Source organism: Pseudorasbora parva, chromosome 20 (assembly GCF_024679245.1).
Source record: "Pseudorasbora parva isolate DD20220531a chromosome 20, ASM2467924v1, whole genome shotgun sequence".
Lineage (NCBI taxonomy): Eukaryota > Metazoa > Chordata > Actinopteri > Cypriniformes > Gobionidae > Pseudorasbora > Pseudorasbora parva.
In genome coordinates, this window is record NC_090191.1 from 7,811,467 (window position 1) to 7,829,567 (window position 18,101).

General features: G+C 44.1%; 1 protein-coding gene and 1 pseudogene across 1 annotated transcript in view; one reads left to right on the top strand and one right to left on the bottom strand.

The window, feature by feature from the left end:
• The window catches only part of LOC137049045 (guanylate-binding protein 4-like), a 38,087-nt gene extending 21,046 nt beyond the window's left edge, over positions 1-17,041 (top strand). Inside the window, exon 10 of the mRNA XM_067427439.1 lies at positions 16,584-17,041. Within this exon, the coding sequence (XP_067283540.1) occupies positions 16,584-17,041 (458 nt within the window). The remainder of the gene's footprint in view (positions 1-16,583) is intronic.
• Positions 1-18,101, bottom strand: part of LOC137049399 (complement C1q-like protein 4) — a 159,137-nt pseudogene that overhangs the window by 37,134 nt on the left and 103,902 nt on the right.

Sequence of the window (18,101 nt, forward strand, 5' to 3'; positions counted from 1 at the left end):
ACGCTGTTGTGCTTTCACATATGCCGCACCTAGGGCTCGGATAAACGATTTTTTTTTTAACGATTAATCTGGCGATTATTTTTTCGATGCATCGATTAATCTAACGATTAATTTTTCCTGTCCAATTCGATTTCAATTCGACTCAATTATCGATTATCTCCCCATTAATTGCCTAATAGCAATTTATACATGTTGATTTAATTATCTGAATGAAAAAACTAATTCCTTAAAATTGCAATATATGTTTATTGCTCTTAAAGCTACACTGTCTTAGTTTTTTTGTTTATTCTTAGCTAAAAATACTTATATACATTAAAATATATGTGCTCATTAATGTATATTTATTCTTTCAACGAGTAAAGTATTCTCGTAAGTTTATAATATGCCATTGAAAATACATACGGGTGAGGGGTTCGAATGCTGGTCGCCATGTTGCCTCCATCTTGAAAGTACATTAGCCAAAGAGGGACATACCCGTAAATTCAAGCTTCGCCTTTCGATTTTTAACACTCCATGGCACCGTGTCGAATGTGAAGAGGGGGATTGCCGTGTTAATCTTGGACTAAATCGGCCACCGTAGGAGTTAAAACAAAATCAGAATTGAGAGGAACAGAAACTAATATTCACTGGATGGTCATATACCTTTTCACTATTAGATGGGGGAAAATATCACACAGTGTAGCTTTAAAATTCCAAAGTAAAAGACTAAACAAGAGCAATGCATTCAATAAAACCTTGAAAACACACACACACACACACACACACACACACACACTAACACACACACACTCACATAAATAAACCAACAACAAAGAAACACAATATACGATTTTTCTATGTATGCAACTCAGCCTGCAGGCTATGCCCATCGATTAAATATCAACAAGTTGGCTAATCAAATCCGGGGACACACTGCAAGCGTGCCGTGAGCGTCTCTGCTGCGTGGCGTGTCCGTTTTTGTTTAGGCTCCCATGTTAACAGGTTGGAGTTTGCACACTGCCTGGGTGACACGCGGAAAAACGCGTGCATGCTACAAATAGAAGAGCGCCTATTTTTCTGAATAGGCACTCTTATGAGTTTTTAGCGTGTTGGAAGCGTCTCCAGACAAAATAGAATAGTAAAATATGTTTATATATCATTTTGACATGAATACATATTAATAAATTACATTTTCATGTTTGACAGATGTGCAACTGTCAATACAGAACAAAATATTCTGTAGCCTATTTTGCCGTCAATACCACAGGTATGTGGTCAATAGGCTACTGCTGACGTTGTCTTTGCTGTATCAGTAGGCTATTTATGTTTAACATTAAGTATAGGGCTTCCCTCCTGTAGATCATTGTGATAAATGATCTGTTCACAAGTAAAGTGCAATTTGTTTATTATAGTATGCTGTACTTTAGAAGTGTCGGGCACTTTAAGAACGACCTCCCTCCTTGGTGCGCATGCACTAAATATGCACGCGAGTCATGTGTACATGTGTGTTTGGTGGCTGACCCGAACTCTGTTAATAAAGTAGCATCGCGTTCACATGTGGTGGTTGCAGCATTATTTAATGGGACATCCAACATGGTGTCAGAAGATGGAGCGGACTTTTCGCCCGTGAGTTAACCAATTTTATAGAAAACAGAGACGGAACTGTTTGTGAAAGTTTTCTCAAGACCGCGTAGTGTGTAACAATGGCGGACGGTTTTCGAAGACCAGACCCGCTCACTTTTGATGGGAATATCGCCGAGAATTGGCGAATCTTCGAACAAGAGTATGACATTTTCATCGCCGCCGCGCACCATGATAAGCCAGACAAGACAAGGGCGTACATCCTCCTCAATCTCGCAGGGTCGGAAGCCATTGAACGTGAGCGTTCATTTGTCTATGCAGCTGAGGTGCGCGCACCGGGCGAGAACGGCGCGATCTTAACTCCAGCTGAATCCAAGGAAGATCCGGAGTGCCTGAAGAGGAAATTTCGGGAAATATGCAACCCACAGCAAAATAAAACAATGGAGAGACACAAGTTTCATTCTAGAAACCAAAAACAAGGTGAAACAATCGAAGCATTCATCAGTGATCTCAGAATTAAAGCTAAAAGTTGTCATTTTGGAGAATTGACAGATGAGCTAATCTGTGATAGAATAGTATGTGGCATCAACAATGAGGGCCTAAGAAAAGTACTGTTAAGAGACAGTGATTTAACTCTAACCAAAGCCATTTCAATTTGTCGCATACATGAAATAACAGAGGAAAATAACAAAACGTTGGCTATACCACAGACTGCAGCTAATGTGGATGCAATACAGCCATTTTCCAGTAGGAGGCGCCAACACACAAGATATCAAAGAACAGAACAAAATGATTCACCAACCATAACCAACTGTAGAAATTGTGGAAATAATCATGCCGCAAAGAAAGAGAAATGCCCAGCATTCGGACAACAGTGTCATAACTGCAAGAAAATGAATCATTACAAGAAATGTTGCAAAGCGCGCAGTCAATTCAGTCAGAAGAAATTCAACTACAGGAAAGCGGTACACGAACTTGAAGTAGACAAAACCCCTGACCATGATGACACATTTTACGTCGATGGCATTGAATTTGATAAGTGCGTTAACGCTGTTAACTCTCACATGACAGAGTTGGAAGAGGGATTTGTCACTTTACACATAAACAAAGCTCCAATTGAGGTGAAAGTTGACACCGGAGCAAAATGCAACGTAATGTCACAAAAGACTTTAGAACAAATTAACTACAATGAATGGCCAGTGAAGCAATCAAAGACACCCAACCTTGTAGCATATGGTGGAAGTAAAATCGAAACGAAAGGTTTGGTCTCATTGCAGTGTGGCCTAAATGGGCAAAATCATTCGCTTTCATTCTTCTTGGTGGATCAAGATGTCCAAACGCTGTTAGGATTCCGTGCATGCCTCGACATGGGAATTGTTACAATCAGCCCGGACGTGCATCATGTCAGTATGGAGGGCAGCACTGAAGACGTTCTTAACGTGTACAAAGACTTGTTTACAGACAAGCTCGGAGAACTTCCAATCACGTACTCCATGACAGTAGACCCCAGTGTACAGCCAGTGGTTCGCCCTGCACACCGTATTCCTCTGGCAATGCAAAGCCGCGTCAAAACAGAACTGGACCGCATGCAGAGCCTTGGCGTCATTGCGACAGTTTCAGAGCCGACGGATTGGGTCTCGTCCATGGTGGTGACACACAAAAAAGACAGACAAGAAATCAGGCTGTGTATCAACCCAAAAGATCTTAACACTGCATTAAAAAGACCTCATCACCCTATGCGCAGCGTAGAGGAAGTAGCGTCCCAGATGTCAGGAGCAACCGTATTTTCAGTGCTGGACGCAAAGAACTCTTTCTGGCAGATTCGCCTTGACCACAAGTCCTCCATGATGACCACATTCAGCACTCCATTTGGGCGCTATAGATTTCTTCGCATGCCCTTCGGCATAAACTCTGCAAGTGAAGTTTTCCAGCGCTCAATGGAGCAGTTGTTTTCAGGGTACCCCTGTGCAATCATTGTCGATGACATCATCATCGGAGGTCGTAATGCTGCGGAACATGATGCTAATCTGAAAAGGGTGTTGAACAGAGCACGTGAGATCAAGCTCAAGCTAAATCCTGCCAAATGCAAATTTCGCATGGACCAAGTCAGCTATGTGGGCCACATCTTTACAAGTAAGGGCCTAAAAGCCGATCCTTCCAAAACAAAGGCAATTTCTGAGATGCCACCCCCCAAGGATGTCCCTGAATTACAGCGTTTCCTGGGAATGGCAAATTATCTGGGGAAATTTATCCCAAACTTCAGCGACATTGCTGCGCCCCTCAGAAAGCTGACACATAAGGAGACAGTATGGTGTTGGTACCAGCAGCACCAACAAGCATTTGATACCCTCAAGTCGTGTCTGTCCACGCCACCTGTCTTATCATATTATGATGTAAAGAAGCCAGTTACGCTAACCTGCGATGCCTCATGTTTCGGGCTTGGTGCTGCATGCATGCAGGGAGGAAAACCAATTGCGTATGCGTCTCGCACACTCACAGACACGGAGACACGGTATGCTCAGATCGAAAAGGAGCTGCTGGCCGTCGTGTTTGCTTGTACTAAGTTCAGAGACTATGTGTACGGGAAACCTACACTCGTTGAGACGGACCACCAGCCCTTGGTGAGCATTCTGAAGAAACCAATCCACACAGCTCCTGCTCGACTACAGAGAATGATGCTCAGGTTACAGTGCTACGACATCACTCTGGTGTACAAGAAGGGTAAGCTCATGTATCTTGCAGACACCCTATCTCGAGCTCCAAACACAGAAGTCTCTCCAGACACTGAAAATGACTCATTTGAGGTCATGTCCGTCAATTACATTTCCACAGCTCGCCTTGAGGAACTGAGGAAGCATACGGCGGAGGATGAGGTGTTGCAGGCTCTCAGCACAGTAATTCAAAGAGGCTGGCCAGTCAAAGAACATAGCGTGTGGCCCGCAGTATGTCCATACTTTCCCTACAGAGATGAGCTGGCTGTGGAAAATGGAATAGTAGTGAAAGGCCACAAAACAGTCATTCCTCGCTCATTGCAGAGAGAATATATCGGCATAGTCCACAGAGGCCACCCAGGGCTGGACGCTACCAAGCACAGAGCAAGAGGTATCGTTTTCTGGCCAACGATGACGGCTGATATCACAGCAGAACTCCTCTCATGCTCAGTCTGCAACAGCACAAAGCCACATCAACAGAAAGAACCGCTAAAACCACACCCAGTTCCAGACCTGCCTTGGTCTACAGTAGCAACAGATATGTTTGAGTGGCATGGCCAAAATTATCTAGTCCTTGTGGACTCATACTCAGGTTGGTATGAGATTGACCTTCTCCGCGACATAACATCCGCAGCTGTAATCATGAAACTAAAGAGACATTTTGCTGTGCATGGCTCACCTCACACACTCATGTAGCTGTGACAACGAAATGCATGCATGCACGCCTGTGTTAAGAGCGCTAGTTGCTCCGTCCGCACCGCGCACCAACCCGTAAGCCTTGCACTTCTGAAAGTCTGAGGAGCCACTCTTGTTGCTACCATAGATATACAGTGCCTTGCAAAGTATTTGGCCCCCTTGAACTTTGCGACCTTTTGCCACATTTCAGGCTTCAAACATAATGATATGAAACTAATTTTTCTGTGAAGAAACAACAAAAAGTGGGACACAATCATGAAGTGGAACAAAATGTATTGGATATTTCAAACTTTTTAAAAACAAATCAAAAACTGAAAAATTATTCAGCCCCCTTAAGTTAATACTTTGTAGCGCCACCTTTTGCTGCGATAACAGCTGTAAGTCGCTTGGGGGTATGTCTCTATCAGTTTTGCACATCGAGAGACGGAAATGTTTGCCCATTCCTCCTTGCAGAACAGCTCGAGCTCAGTGAGGTTGGATGGAGAGCGTTTGTGAACAGCAGTTTTCAGTTCTTTCCACAGATTCTCGATTGGATTCAGGTCTGGACTTTGACTTGGCCATTCTAACTCCTGGATATGTTTATTTTTGAACCATTCCATTGTAGATTTTGCTTTATGTTTTGGATCATTGTCTTGTTGGAAGACAAATCTCCGTCCCAGTCTCAGGTCTTTTGCAGACTCCATCAGGTTTTCTTCCAGAATGGTCCTGTATTTGCTCCATCCATCTTCCCATCAATTTTAACCATCTTCCCTGTCCCTGCAGAAGAAAAGCAGGCCCAAACCATGATGCTGCCACCACCATGTTTGACAGTGGGGATGGTGTGTTCAGGGTGATGAGCTGTGTTGCTTTTACGCCAAACATAACTTTTTGCATTGTTGCCAAAAAGTTACATTTTGGTTTCATCTGACCAGAGCACCTTCTTCCACATGTTTGGTGTGTCTCCCAGGTGGCTTGTGGCAAACTTTAAACAACACTTTTTTCTTCTTGCCACTCTTCCAGAAAGGCCAGATTTGTGCAGTATACGACTGCTTGTTGTCCTATGGACAGTCTCCCACCTCAGCTGTAGATCTCTGCAGTTCATCCAGAGTGATCATGGGACTCTTGGCTGCAACTCTGATCAGTCTTCTCCTTGTATGAGCTGAAAGTTTAGAGGGACGGCCAGGTCTTGGTAGATTTGCAGTGGTCTGATACTCCTTCCATTTCAATATTATCGCTTGCACAGTGCTCCTTGGGATGTTTAAAGCTTGGGAAATCCTTTTGCATCCAAATCCGGCTTTAAACTTCTCCACAACAGTATCTCGGACCTGCCTGGTGTGTTCCTTGTTCTTCATGATGCTCTCTGCGCTTTAAACGGACCTCTGAGACTATCACAGTGCAGGTGCATTTATACGGAGATTGATTACACTCAGGTGGATTCTATTTATCATCATTAGTCATTTAGGTCAACATTGGATCATTCAGAGATCCTCACTGAACTTCTTGAAGAGAGTGTGCTGCACTGAAAGTAAAGGGGCCGAATAATTTTGCACGCCCAATTTTTGTTGTTTCTTCACGAAAAATTACAGTTTCATATCATTATGTTTGAAGCCTGAAATGTGGCAAAAGGTCGCAAAGTTCAAGGGGGCCGAATATTTTCGCAAGGCACTGTACATAATAAATACTTTATATAGTTTTAGATGACACATTTAAATGTACTATAACAACGTTTTAATAAATTCCTTTATTCTAATTACATTATATTTATATAGCCTTTATATTATGTTGCTCACGCAACACAACTGGCATAACATTTAAACATATGTGATAGTCAATGTTAAAATCACAAACATTACAATAGACAAAAAAATATTGTCTTTTGTTGTAAATGTATTTATTTCGTAATTTTTTTTACAAGAAATCCAGCAGGTCATACAGAAATTTGTTTTTCCACCTCCAAGAAAGGAGGAATTAACGAGTGCTCTCCATTCCCAGATATCAGACAAATAGTGAATCAGAGTTGCATCAATGTTAATGCATCAACTAAAATATCATTGAATCAATGTTTAGATTTAACATTGATTTTTCATCAGGTTTGCACCCTGAAATAATGTTATTTCAACGATGAAAAATAGATCAAGATGGGCTTTAAATCAATAGTTTTTCAACTAAAAGTAAACCACTTATTTAAGTGAATCAATGTTGAAACAATGTTAATGCATCAATCAAAATATCATTGAATCAATATTGAAATATAACATTGATTTTTCATCAGGTTTGCACCGTGAAATAATGTTATTTCAACAATGAAAAATAGATCAATCTTGCTTTATGTACAGCAGGATTCTATGCCAGTTCCCTTTCGAAAGGGAACTCGCGCTGCGTCAGCTGACGCTATGGGGGAACGCCTTCAGCGTGACAGGTGTCTGAAATCGCTATCAAATCACAATCCTACTGACCGTCGGCAGCTGGTGATGTCATCACCGTGCGACCAGGAAGTATAAAAAGGCACCGTGCCAACATGACAACATCCTTTCGTCTTCAGGGACTGTTTTGTCTGGTTCGCTAGAAAGTCTTTCTAAAGTGGAATGAAGTGCACACGCAAAGTGAAGGGAGCGTACAGGAAGTGCGCTGATCCGTGTCTCAGGTTTCTCACGCCTGGGGACACGCACACCCTTTGTGTGCTCTGCCTGGGGGAAGAGCACGCGCGGGAGGTTCTCGAGGGGGCTTCCTGCGCAAATTGCGAGCGTTTTCCGACTGAGGACGCTCCGCTCTCGCTTGGCCTTCTTCTCGAGGGAGGAAGAGCCAGCATTTGGGAGCGGTCCCGCTCATGCCGAGGCTGAGCGGCGCCGTTTGTCCTGGGGCTCCCAGATGGATCTGGCCCATCGTCTGGGGAACACAGTGCTCGCGGACGATCAGCCAGGTCGCGAGAGCAGGCGGACGGAGGAGGAGTCGGATGGAGACTCCTCCTTTTCGTCAGCCCGTGCTTTTCCAGTTGGATGCGATGGCTGAGTGGCGCACCACGGATCTCTCTCTCCGGGCGGACAAACAACATAGCAGTCGCCATCGGACGGTCGATGGCGGCTAGGGTCGCCACGGAGAGGCATCGGTGGATAAACTTGGTGGGCATCGGGGTGAAAGAAAAGGCTTTCTCCTCGATGCCCCGGTCTCGCCCTCTGGGCTTTTCGGCACCTCCGTCGAGGCGGTGGTGGGAAAGTTCAGAGAGGCGAGGGCGCGCTCAGCGGCGTATAGAACGTGTATTCCGCTGACGGCGCCCAGGCAGGAGGGTGTCCCTGGCCCATCAAGATCCGAGGATCATCAAAAAAATGTATATATATAAATAAATGGGCCAACGCAGTAGCGTGGCCTCTCGTGCGCCCCCTCCGTGGAGGAGTAGGACGTGGAAGAGGCGGGACACCCGCAACAGGAGGAGGGACATCGGGGAGAAGATCCGCTTCCAGCGCCCAAAGCGAGGTGGTGAGTCTCCGCCCCCGAGGGCGCGGAAGTGATGTTGTGTCCCCTCCTTTGTTGTTCTGTTGTTTTCTTTTTTCTCCCCGGGCGCGCTTTACACCAGGCCGCGCGGGCTGATGATGAGCGGAGGTGAGACTCTGACGAAAGCCTGCCAGGCCGGTGTGTGCTCTGCCCGCACACAGTGCATCGTCTCTGGGAAAAGCGGGATTTCGCGGTTACACGTGAGAATAAAGCGCCCCCGCCCTCAGGTTAGTGCGCCGAAGCATGCATGTTACATGAAGCGATGAGGCACTGAAAACAGCGGGTGAGTCCCCTTTTTAGGGCAAACATTCTTCTTTTTTGCCGTATGTTTGGACTCTATGCTTCCCTGAGGGATATTTTGTCTACAAAAGATGAAGAAAAGTGTAACAGTTGGAGAAGTGGGCCTGTAGTTCCCCAGTAAAGGTGGCTAGAACGATGTTTGTATAAACACAGTGTGTTTATGTAGGCTTATGTTTGCTAGTGTAGCAACAGTAGTTTATAAGGCTGTTTTCTCTTCTGGATATGTGTAATATGAGCAGTTGAGGCCACCGCACATGCCGCGGGCATGCAGCGGCGATATAAACTGACGTATGTTCTCCTGGCGAACTATTTTAGCTGTAGCCACCTCTGGGTAGCGGTGGCACCTCTGCTAGTGAAATACCTAGATGAATTTGTGAGGTTAGGCTAGCGCATGAACTGCAGTAAGGTCTGTCCCAGTCCTTTTTAGGGCCGTTGTTGTGGGATTATCAGACCGATGCTAGTGCATCAAGTTGGCCTAGGCTGTTGATGGGATGACGGTGGCGTCTCGCGGTGGCATATCGCCCTGGCAGTTGCCCCGGGCTCCTGTCGGTTTCCCCGCAGGAGCTTTGTATCCCTACCCGGCTTCCCCGCAGTAGGGTCGTCCGGCCAATGCCCACCCCCCTTCTGCATTTGGGGGTTGTTATTATTGCAAAAAGGTGTATAGCAGAATGAATCGCGACTCAGCCAGTGGTCGTGGGGACGGGGTAGGCGTCTCTTCGCGGTGCGCAGTCAGACTGGTTTTGCTAGCCCCGCCCCCCAGAGCTAGTGCGGCCGCCACTTCTGGGCGGCCCCCCGGCTTGGTTCAGGAAATGGCCGGTTGTGTGTGTTCAATATCTTTCACTTTTTGCTCTGTGTCTTCTGCTTCACCTTTTAGGCTCGGGTCGAGCTGTACTTTGCAACCATCTGAAAGCATCGGTTGGTAGGATGCTCCCCTGGAGTCGAAACACTGTCACGGCTGACGCCCTTGCGCGGACGGCGGACCGCTGGACGACCAGACGGCCGCCCTGGAGGCAGGTGGCGTAAGTTGTACTCTTCTCGCTTTAGAGGGTTCAAGGCGTTTTATGCTGAGTGCACTGCTGTGGGCATTGTGTTTTAGGTCCACGCTGGTAGGCGCTGCCTGAGAGACTGCGCCGTTGCAGAAGGCTGCTATGGGCCGCTGGGGCGGACCGACTATAGAAGGCGGGCTGGCGGGAGACGCCAGCCGAGGCAGTCCGGGCAGTTAACTCTGGGTCAGGTGGTAGGCCTCAGTAGGCCTCCCTGCGGGTGAGTTCCGACATCGTGGCCCATGTGAGCAGGGAGGGTTCTCCCAAACGATGTCGGCTGCAGCAGAAACCTCGTCATAAGTAGGCCCCTAACGGCCTCCCTGGGGATGAGTCCCCAGGTAGTGACTGGATACCCAGTCCTCATCAGCCAGCAGACAGCCACTGTCAGCCCGACTTTAAGGGCTCGCTGAGTTTCAGCACGCCTCACATGGCGTCCCCTGAGGGGGTGACCTAGGGTTCCGACCATTGGTTGGCAGGATCTAGGCCGCTTTAGGCCTCCTGTAGGGTGAGCCCCGGTTCCCAGGTCTTGCGACAGTGTGCGTGGGTGCTAGCCAGGCGGCTAGCATAGTCTGCTATCAGGGACGGGCCGCTTCAGGCCGTCCTATGGTCGTTTCCCGGCCCTGCGGGGTTTCCGGTGGGATTTGCCATCGGATAAGCACCGTATGTCACCAATCTAATAGGGAACTGCCATTCGGCAATAGGCCTCTCCAGGCCGCCCTAAAAGGACCGGACTGTACGTGGCATCAGACAGGCCTCCCTGGAGGCAAGCCCCGGGAACACAATAGCTCCCGACAGTTTGCACGTTGGCTGGCAGGAAGTAGGCCGCTCTAGGCCGCCTGAGGGTGAGCCCCCGAGCTGGGACGCTCGGTAGGCCAGTGTATTATGCTGTCAGGTCTCTTCGGGCCTTTTTGGGAGGGGATTCCCGGACCAGGTCTCGGTGACAAGCTAGCCATTAGCATAGGTGGCTTCTGGCGTTATAGCCTCATGAGCCTGAGGAACCAGTAAAGCCACCTTCCTGCGGCTCTTAACAGCTAGCACTAACGGTGCCAGGTAGAGGCGCCTCCTGGCCTCCCTGGAGGGGAAACGGTTCCCCTAAGCGGGAACGTAGAACTGGCTTTGGGCTGACAGCTAGCGGCTGCCTGCCGTTGGGTCCCGGCCTGGGCCGGTATAACTCAGTGGCGGGCTCGTGCCCTAGCACAACGAGACTCCGTTTCTGCTGCGCAGTCCCTTCAGGACAGGGAACTGGCTAGCCTACAGCATGGGTTACCTACCAAGCTGGCTTAAGAGCTCCCCTCATTGAGGGTCGTCTGCGAGCTTACGGCCGCTTGAGTCTGGTCAGACGGGCAGGCCCCCCCCTCGGGGCCTCCCGGGTAGATCAGTCCATAGGCCTTTTTTAGGCCTCCTGAGCACCCCTGTAATAAATGTGCTCAGTAGATCCTAGGATCGAGCAGAAGAGACTCCCCTCGATGGCAAGGGTAAGAAGCACTAAGCTGAGTACTGCTCTCCAGGATTCCCGTCTCCGAGTTCCGGTCTGAGGAGGACATTGCCAGTTTGCAGTCCCTCAGTCTGGATGCTCATAAGTAAGAGCAATGTCCGGAGGCTCTGTTCTGACAGACAGGGTTGGCCAAGCTGGGGTGTCCCACAGAAGTGATGCCAGGTGAGGCCTCCCTGGTGGCATTCGGTGAAGGTTTTTCCCGAATTAGTGACGGCTGGTGGCGCCCTCGGGTCCCCTAGCCACATTCCCTTAAGGGACTCCTTCCTTCGGAAGTAGTAGGTCCCAGGCCCTCGAGCAAGCCGAGAGTAGGAAACCTCAGTTAAAACTTGTTTAGGTTCTCTCTTAGGCACATAGCTTGGGCTATGACCGTAGGGAATGATGTCACTGGCAGCCTGTGTGGCTAGAGGGGGAGTGGTTCAGACTTTCCGCGAACACTCGTCCAGGCAGTTCTCACTGCCAGTAAGGGGCGTGCACTCCCCTCAGCATGGCGGCGTGGGTATATCGTTCCCCATAGCGTCAGCTGACGCAGCGCGAGTTCCCTTTCGAAAGGGAACGTCCCCGGTTACGTATGTAACCTTAGTTCCCTGAGAACAGGGAACGAGACGCTGCGTCACATGGCCATGCTTCAAGGTGTGCCTGCCCACAGTCCCTTCAGACGAAGCGGATGTTGTCATGTTGGCACGGTGCCTTTTTATACTTCCTGGTCGCACGGTGATGACATCACCAGCTGCCGACGGTCAGTAGGATTGTGATTTGATAGCGATTTCAGACACCTGTCACGCTGAAGGCGTTCCCCCATAGCGTCAGCTGACGCAGCGTCTCGTTCCCTGTTCTCAGGGAACTAAGGTTACATACGTAACCGGGGACGTTAATTTGTCTCTTTATTTTATTCATTTTAATCAGAGACCATGTGTGGCTGCAGTCGATATGATTTTGCATCAAAAAGTCACTCAAAGTAAACACCATCCTTCAGTTTACATGCAAATTTATTTATTTATGCCCCCACAGTTACAGCAGGAAATCTCACATTGACTTAAAACAATTACATCTGAATTTATAACACAAATGAGAAGAGCCTGGAAAAACATGACAACTTGCATCTGCAAAATGGAAGTAAATACAAATTTAAACAGAAATGACACAGTACTACTGAAAGAAAGAAGGTAGAAGAAAGAATAAAAATACTCCAAACTCAGGGGGTTCCACCATGAGCAATGCCCCGAAGCCTTTCAGGTTGTAATGGAGCCAGTTTTGCACCGTCCCAGCAAAGATCAACTCTGATGCCTCTTTTTATCAGCATTCACAGCATCTAAACAACAAGAAGTTAGTAAATATTTGGAAATGTGATTAATTATACATTACAAATTTAGCCTACTACAAAATAAAGTGAAACTTGAAATTTTACTAAAATCTTGATATCCCAGTTAAAACGGTAACATTAAATTCAGGACTATTAATGCATTTTAGTATAGATTTTAAAGGACCTGCAGACACACAATGAATGAAAAAGCAAAGTGACTATATCCGGTGTTTTATCTAATAATATTATTGTATTTAATAGTAAATAAATAAAGTGTGAAAATGAAACAAGTAAATGAATGACCAAATAGCTAAATTAAGAAAATAAAAGAGGAGCTGTTTAGGCTACATGGTGATTTGGAAGAGATTTTTTTTCCATTTACAACACGAACTGGAGGCACAACTGTTTACTAAATTTCTGCAGTTTGATATAGCTGCCTACAGAACTTAAAGATCGCACTCTTTTCTTTTTTCTTGCTGCATTAAAGATTAAACTGTAATGATGTAATTGTGATCTGCTCTCGTGACGATATCTCGCAGCTGAAGCAGAGCTACGAGCTGATTGTATTTCCCCTCACCGTGCTAACAGGTCAATCAGTTCTAGTTCTGCTTCAGCTGTGAGATACTCTCACGAGTGGCGAACACAATTACTGACAAGCCAGAAATTCATCTAACCTTCCGATCGCCTCTCGTTTATACACTGGACGAATATAGGATGATTCAAAATGATTCATCTGTGCGTGCAACGAGATACGCTTGTGGATCCGCGCCGCGCATGCATTCATTGACTTGTGAGTCGATCCTATATGGTCTCAAAATCCAAATGAATCAAATAGGATCGACTCACAAGTCAATGAATGCATGCGCAACACCGTTTCCACAAATGCACATTTTACTTGTTGCACGCACAGATTAATCATCTTAATACTAAAATCATCTCATAAAATAGATGAACACCTCAAAACAAACGACGCACGACAAAAAAAAAAGAGTTGCACGAGTTAGAATTCGGACGCAATTCACAGTGTATATGCCAATCTTAAGGGAAAAAAAATGAATACAAATATGATATGGTTTGGTGAAAAACAAACTGAAACTCAATATATTAAGATTATCCTGGCCGTTGGTTGTGTAACTTACGAGGGCGTTCATGTGACTATTATAGACCTTTTTCACAAAAAAACGGAAATATGTCACTGACGTGTAGGCGTTGTTCTGCTTCGCGCTCATACTCGGCAAAATGTATACCGGCAGTGTTTTCTCTGAGCCTTTTTTGACGCAAATTCCTCCACCAAGACCAATGAACTGGACAAAGGCTACAAATTTCGCAGACACCATAAATACCATTAGAGGATGCTGATGAATCACATTTTAAACCACTTAAAACATGTTTTGCAAAGCCTAACAATAAAAAGCGTCAATATGGCAAGAAAACTTGCAAATGATGTGTACATTTATATTTGTAATACCTGTAATGTTTAGACGTTATTTAAACCTTACCTGCGGGTGGGTGTCACATAATCGTGATCCATTTTAGCAGCTGCACCGTTGTCATCCGCCTGGGAGGGGACAAGCTGACGTATGTTCACTCTTTCAAATTACAGACTCCCTATTGAGTGGTACTGTAAAGTTGTTCCAAGGGAAAAGGCTTGGGACGACACCACTTTTAAGGCGACTGATGGTTGTTCCACCGGAGTAATCCTTCTTGGCAAAGTGTCTGCTACAGACTTAAATGCTGCCTTTTCAAATTCGGCACTTCTTCTCTTCTAATAGCATGAATCCACAAATTTCTTGTTGCTTGATCAGACGGAAATGAGTGAAAAGACAGGTATGGTTGTTTTGGGGTACAACACGAACATCCGGGACACAACAAAAACTCCTGTTTTTTGACTCACTCATTTTTGCATTTCCTGCTAGCTACTACTACGGTAACAGGAAGTGTCTTTGCACGTCCTTAACTAACTTCCGGTTAAAAATGCGGAAGTGTGAAAAAGGTCTATTAACATTGCAGTTCACTCTGACTCGCTCAGGAGAAGCACACAAGTTGTAAAACATAAAGATGAATAAAAGCACTAAATTAAAATTGAGATGAATTTTATAAATATATTTTTGTAGGCCACTTACCTCTAAAAAACACGGCCGTTGTCCTGTGTCTCTTTTTCGCGATTGAAGTCTGTTCAGCGGCGCTTGCTTTGAGCTGAGTGGTGGTTGTCTTGAAGGTGCATTACCGCCACCTACTGGATTGGATAGTGGCGCATTCGATAGGGACCAAGTGGCAACCTCCCGCGATCTCTCTTGAAGCCAATACGGAAGTAATGTAAACTGTAATTCCTCAACTGGCCACTAGAGGCAGGCTCCAGAAGGGAGCAGAATCTCATTGAGCCCCATGTTAAAATTCTCAACTTTAAAGCAGAAAAAAACATGTTTACAGCTTGGTACAAATTGTGGTTTTCGCCTATGAGGCTAATTTTGATCTTCATGACAACTGTGAGGGGAGTGATTTTTTTTATAACTCATTCGTTTACGTTATATAAAGCCTTAAAGTTCTGCTTAATTAAGGGCGTGGTTACATTTATCTGCCGTTTATAGTCATTGCGTCACCTCAGCTCCGCGCACATCCCGCCTTTTTGCCCATTTTCTGTTATCCGGGAGTGACACGGGATGACTCGCTCACAAGATGGCAACGCCCAGCTCGCCCCTACTTTACGCTTCAGAACGGCTTATCGGAATCCTATGGGTGACGTCACAGACACTACGTCCATATTTTATTACAGTCTATGATAGGGACACATATTCTAAATTCTTCTTTAACCCTGTATTCTTTAGATAAATAATGAAATGCATGTACATTCTACATGATTTATATAATAATAATAGCCTACATTTTTATTTATTTAAAACTGATAGGCTAAATTTATGGTAGAAGTTCTTTGTTTTTTTAAATTGTTTTTTTACATTTTTTATTATAATAACATGAAACACAGAATGACAACATTACATGCCAGTAAGCAGGAAAATAATATACCTTTTAAAAAGATTCATAGTTTTTACAGCTTTCTTATTGGAAGAGTCAGAAATCAAACACATAAAATTTTAACTCTTCCAGAAAAAGGTTAGAGAAAGGCTTACAATTATAAAATTTACATTTATGTATTCTTTGTTAATCCACACACTCGTTGGTGTACTCATCGTATCCTTTGAGGATAAAAAATGTGCTCACATTCACACAAATGTAGCCAATTGATTTGGACTTGCCTTAACATGTTGAATAATGTGACAGATAGATTGATCGTAAGCCTCACCAGTGGAGAATTAAGCTGACCAAACATCAGCATTGATTCAATGTTTGTCTTTTCAACACTGAAAAGCATGGAATTATCAACATTGATCCAATATTATTTAGCAGTGAATTTTCAACATTGGTCCAGTATGGTTTTAGCATTGAATTTTCAACATTGATCCAATATTACTTAGCATTGAAATTTCAACCTCAACCAAAATGATGATTCTGATGGAATTTCAACATTGAATCAATGTCACAATGCTATCTGGGTTATGTCTCCTTATTTAGCTAAATCCCAGGTATGGTGTTGTTTTCCTTGCTTTGCCCGAGGCAAAAAGCCATGTGATGATTTTGAAACAGAGTAGAATTATAAATGATATGCATCTGTGGTGAAATGACTAGATTTTCGCGTCAATACATGTTTATTTGAATGTGAAAAATGCACGTTAATTCAGCACATGCAGCAGAGCAAAAAATAGACTCTGCGGAAACGATCACCACACTGCTGTATATGCATCGCTCCTGGAACGGATCACCAGACCGCATCCGCATGCAGGTTGAAAGTTGTAATCCGTTTACATGGGTACGGGAAAAAATATGCACCGTATACGCACTGCAAACGGAGTATGCTACAGCAAAATAGCCTCTTAAAAGATTCTAGTTTGAATCTTCTTTTGTCTTTGAAGCATCTGTTTCCTTCTTTCTTTTTTATGTAAATAAATAACCAGAGGAAATAGAGAAAGCAGCCCTCTTGGAGCAGAAGATCAAAGCTAAAGAGGAGAAGCAGAGACTGCTAGAAGAGAAGATGGAAGCAGAGAAAAAGAGTAATGAAGAGAGAATGAGACAGATGAAAGAGAAGATGGAAATGGAGTTGAGGCAGCAGAGAGAGGAGACGCAGCGTGCCATGGACAATAAACTGAGGGAGCAGAAGGCTCTTTTGGAGAAGGGTTTTAATGAAAAAGCAGATAGGATGAGCCTGGAGATGAAAGAGTTCGAGAAACAAAACATTGAAGCCCAGAAAAACAATAATAGACAGTACCTAGAGATGTTAGAAAACTCCAACAAGAGACATGAGCAGTCTATGGCTATGATGATGAAGCAACACCAAGAACAGATGCAGAGCATACAGCAAGCGAAGACACGCCCTTCAGGCGGCGGCCGCCGCAGCGGATGTTGCATCATGTGAAATGCTTTAATTCTGTGAATCATTAAACTCATCAGAGGACTCTAACTGGACAAAACAATCACAGTATATTTAGAGGTATAATCAGAAAATAAAACAATTTAATTGTATCATCACATTAATTTAATGATATTTGATATGATGGATTAGGAAATTTAAATTTTTCACTTCACAAGCATGTTTTGTTTGTCCAGATTAAATGATCTATTATAATTACATGATTATTTGGTATTACTAATTAATTATAAACAGTGACAAATAAGGTTAATTAGTAATCATGTAAGCACCAAATAAAAAATGGTATTTGTTTTTTTCTTTTTTTTTGCAAATTAACAAATTATAGTAGCTTAAACAATGCAAGTGATCATAGACATACATACATTTATAGTGGATAGAAAAACAAAACAATAACAAATAGAGAGGAAAACCAACAAAGAAAAACAAAAACAATACAATAACAAACAGAGAGGAAGCAAAAAAAAAACAAAAACAAAAAAACAAACAAAACAACTGAATATAAATATAGTGATGTATGCAGGTATATTTGGTAAGTTTAAGCAATGGGATATTAAGGGATAAGGGTAATCTGAGATGTTTATAGTAATAGTAATACATTTATACTTGAGGTAGTATTCATAACAAAAAATAATAAAAAATAACTGTAGTAGTAACAGTAATGGTGGTAGTAGTGATAGCTAAAAGTATCAGTAGTTGTGACAGTAATAATTGTAATTATTGTAATAGTAGTATTGATTGTAGCTAATAGTAATAATAGTAGTGATAGTAATAGTACCTAATAGTAATAATAATAGTGATAGTAATAGTACCTAATAGTAATAATAGTAGTGATAGTAATAGTACCTAATAGTAGTGATAGTAATAGTACCTAATAGTAATAATAGTAGTGATAGTAATAGTACCTAATAGTAATAGTAGTAGTGATAGTAATAGTAGTAGTGATAGTAGCTATTAGTGATAGCATTAGCTATAATACACATGACAATAATAACAGTAATAATAATAGATGTAATGTTAGGATTAGAAATTCAAAGTACTATATAAC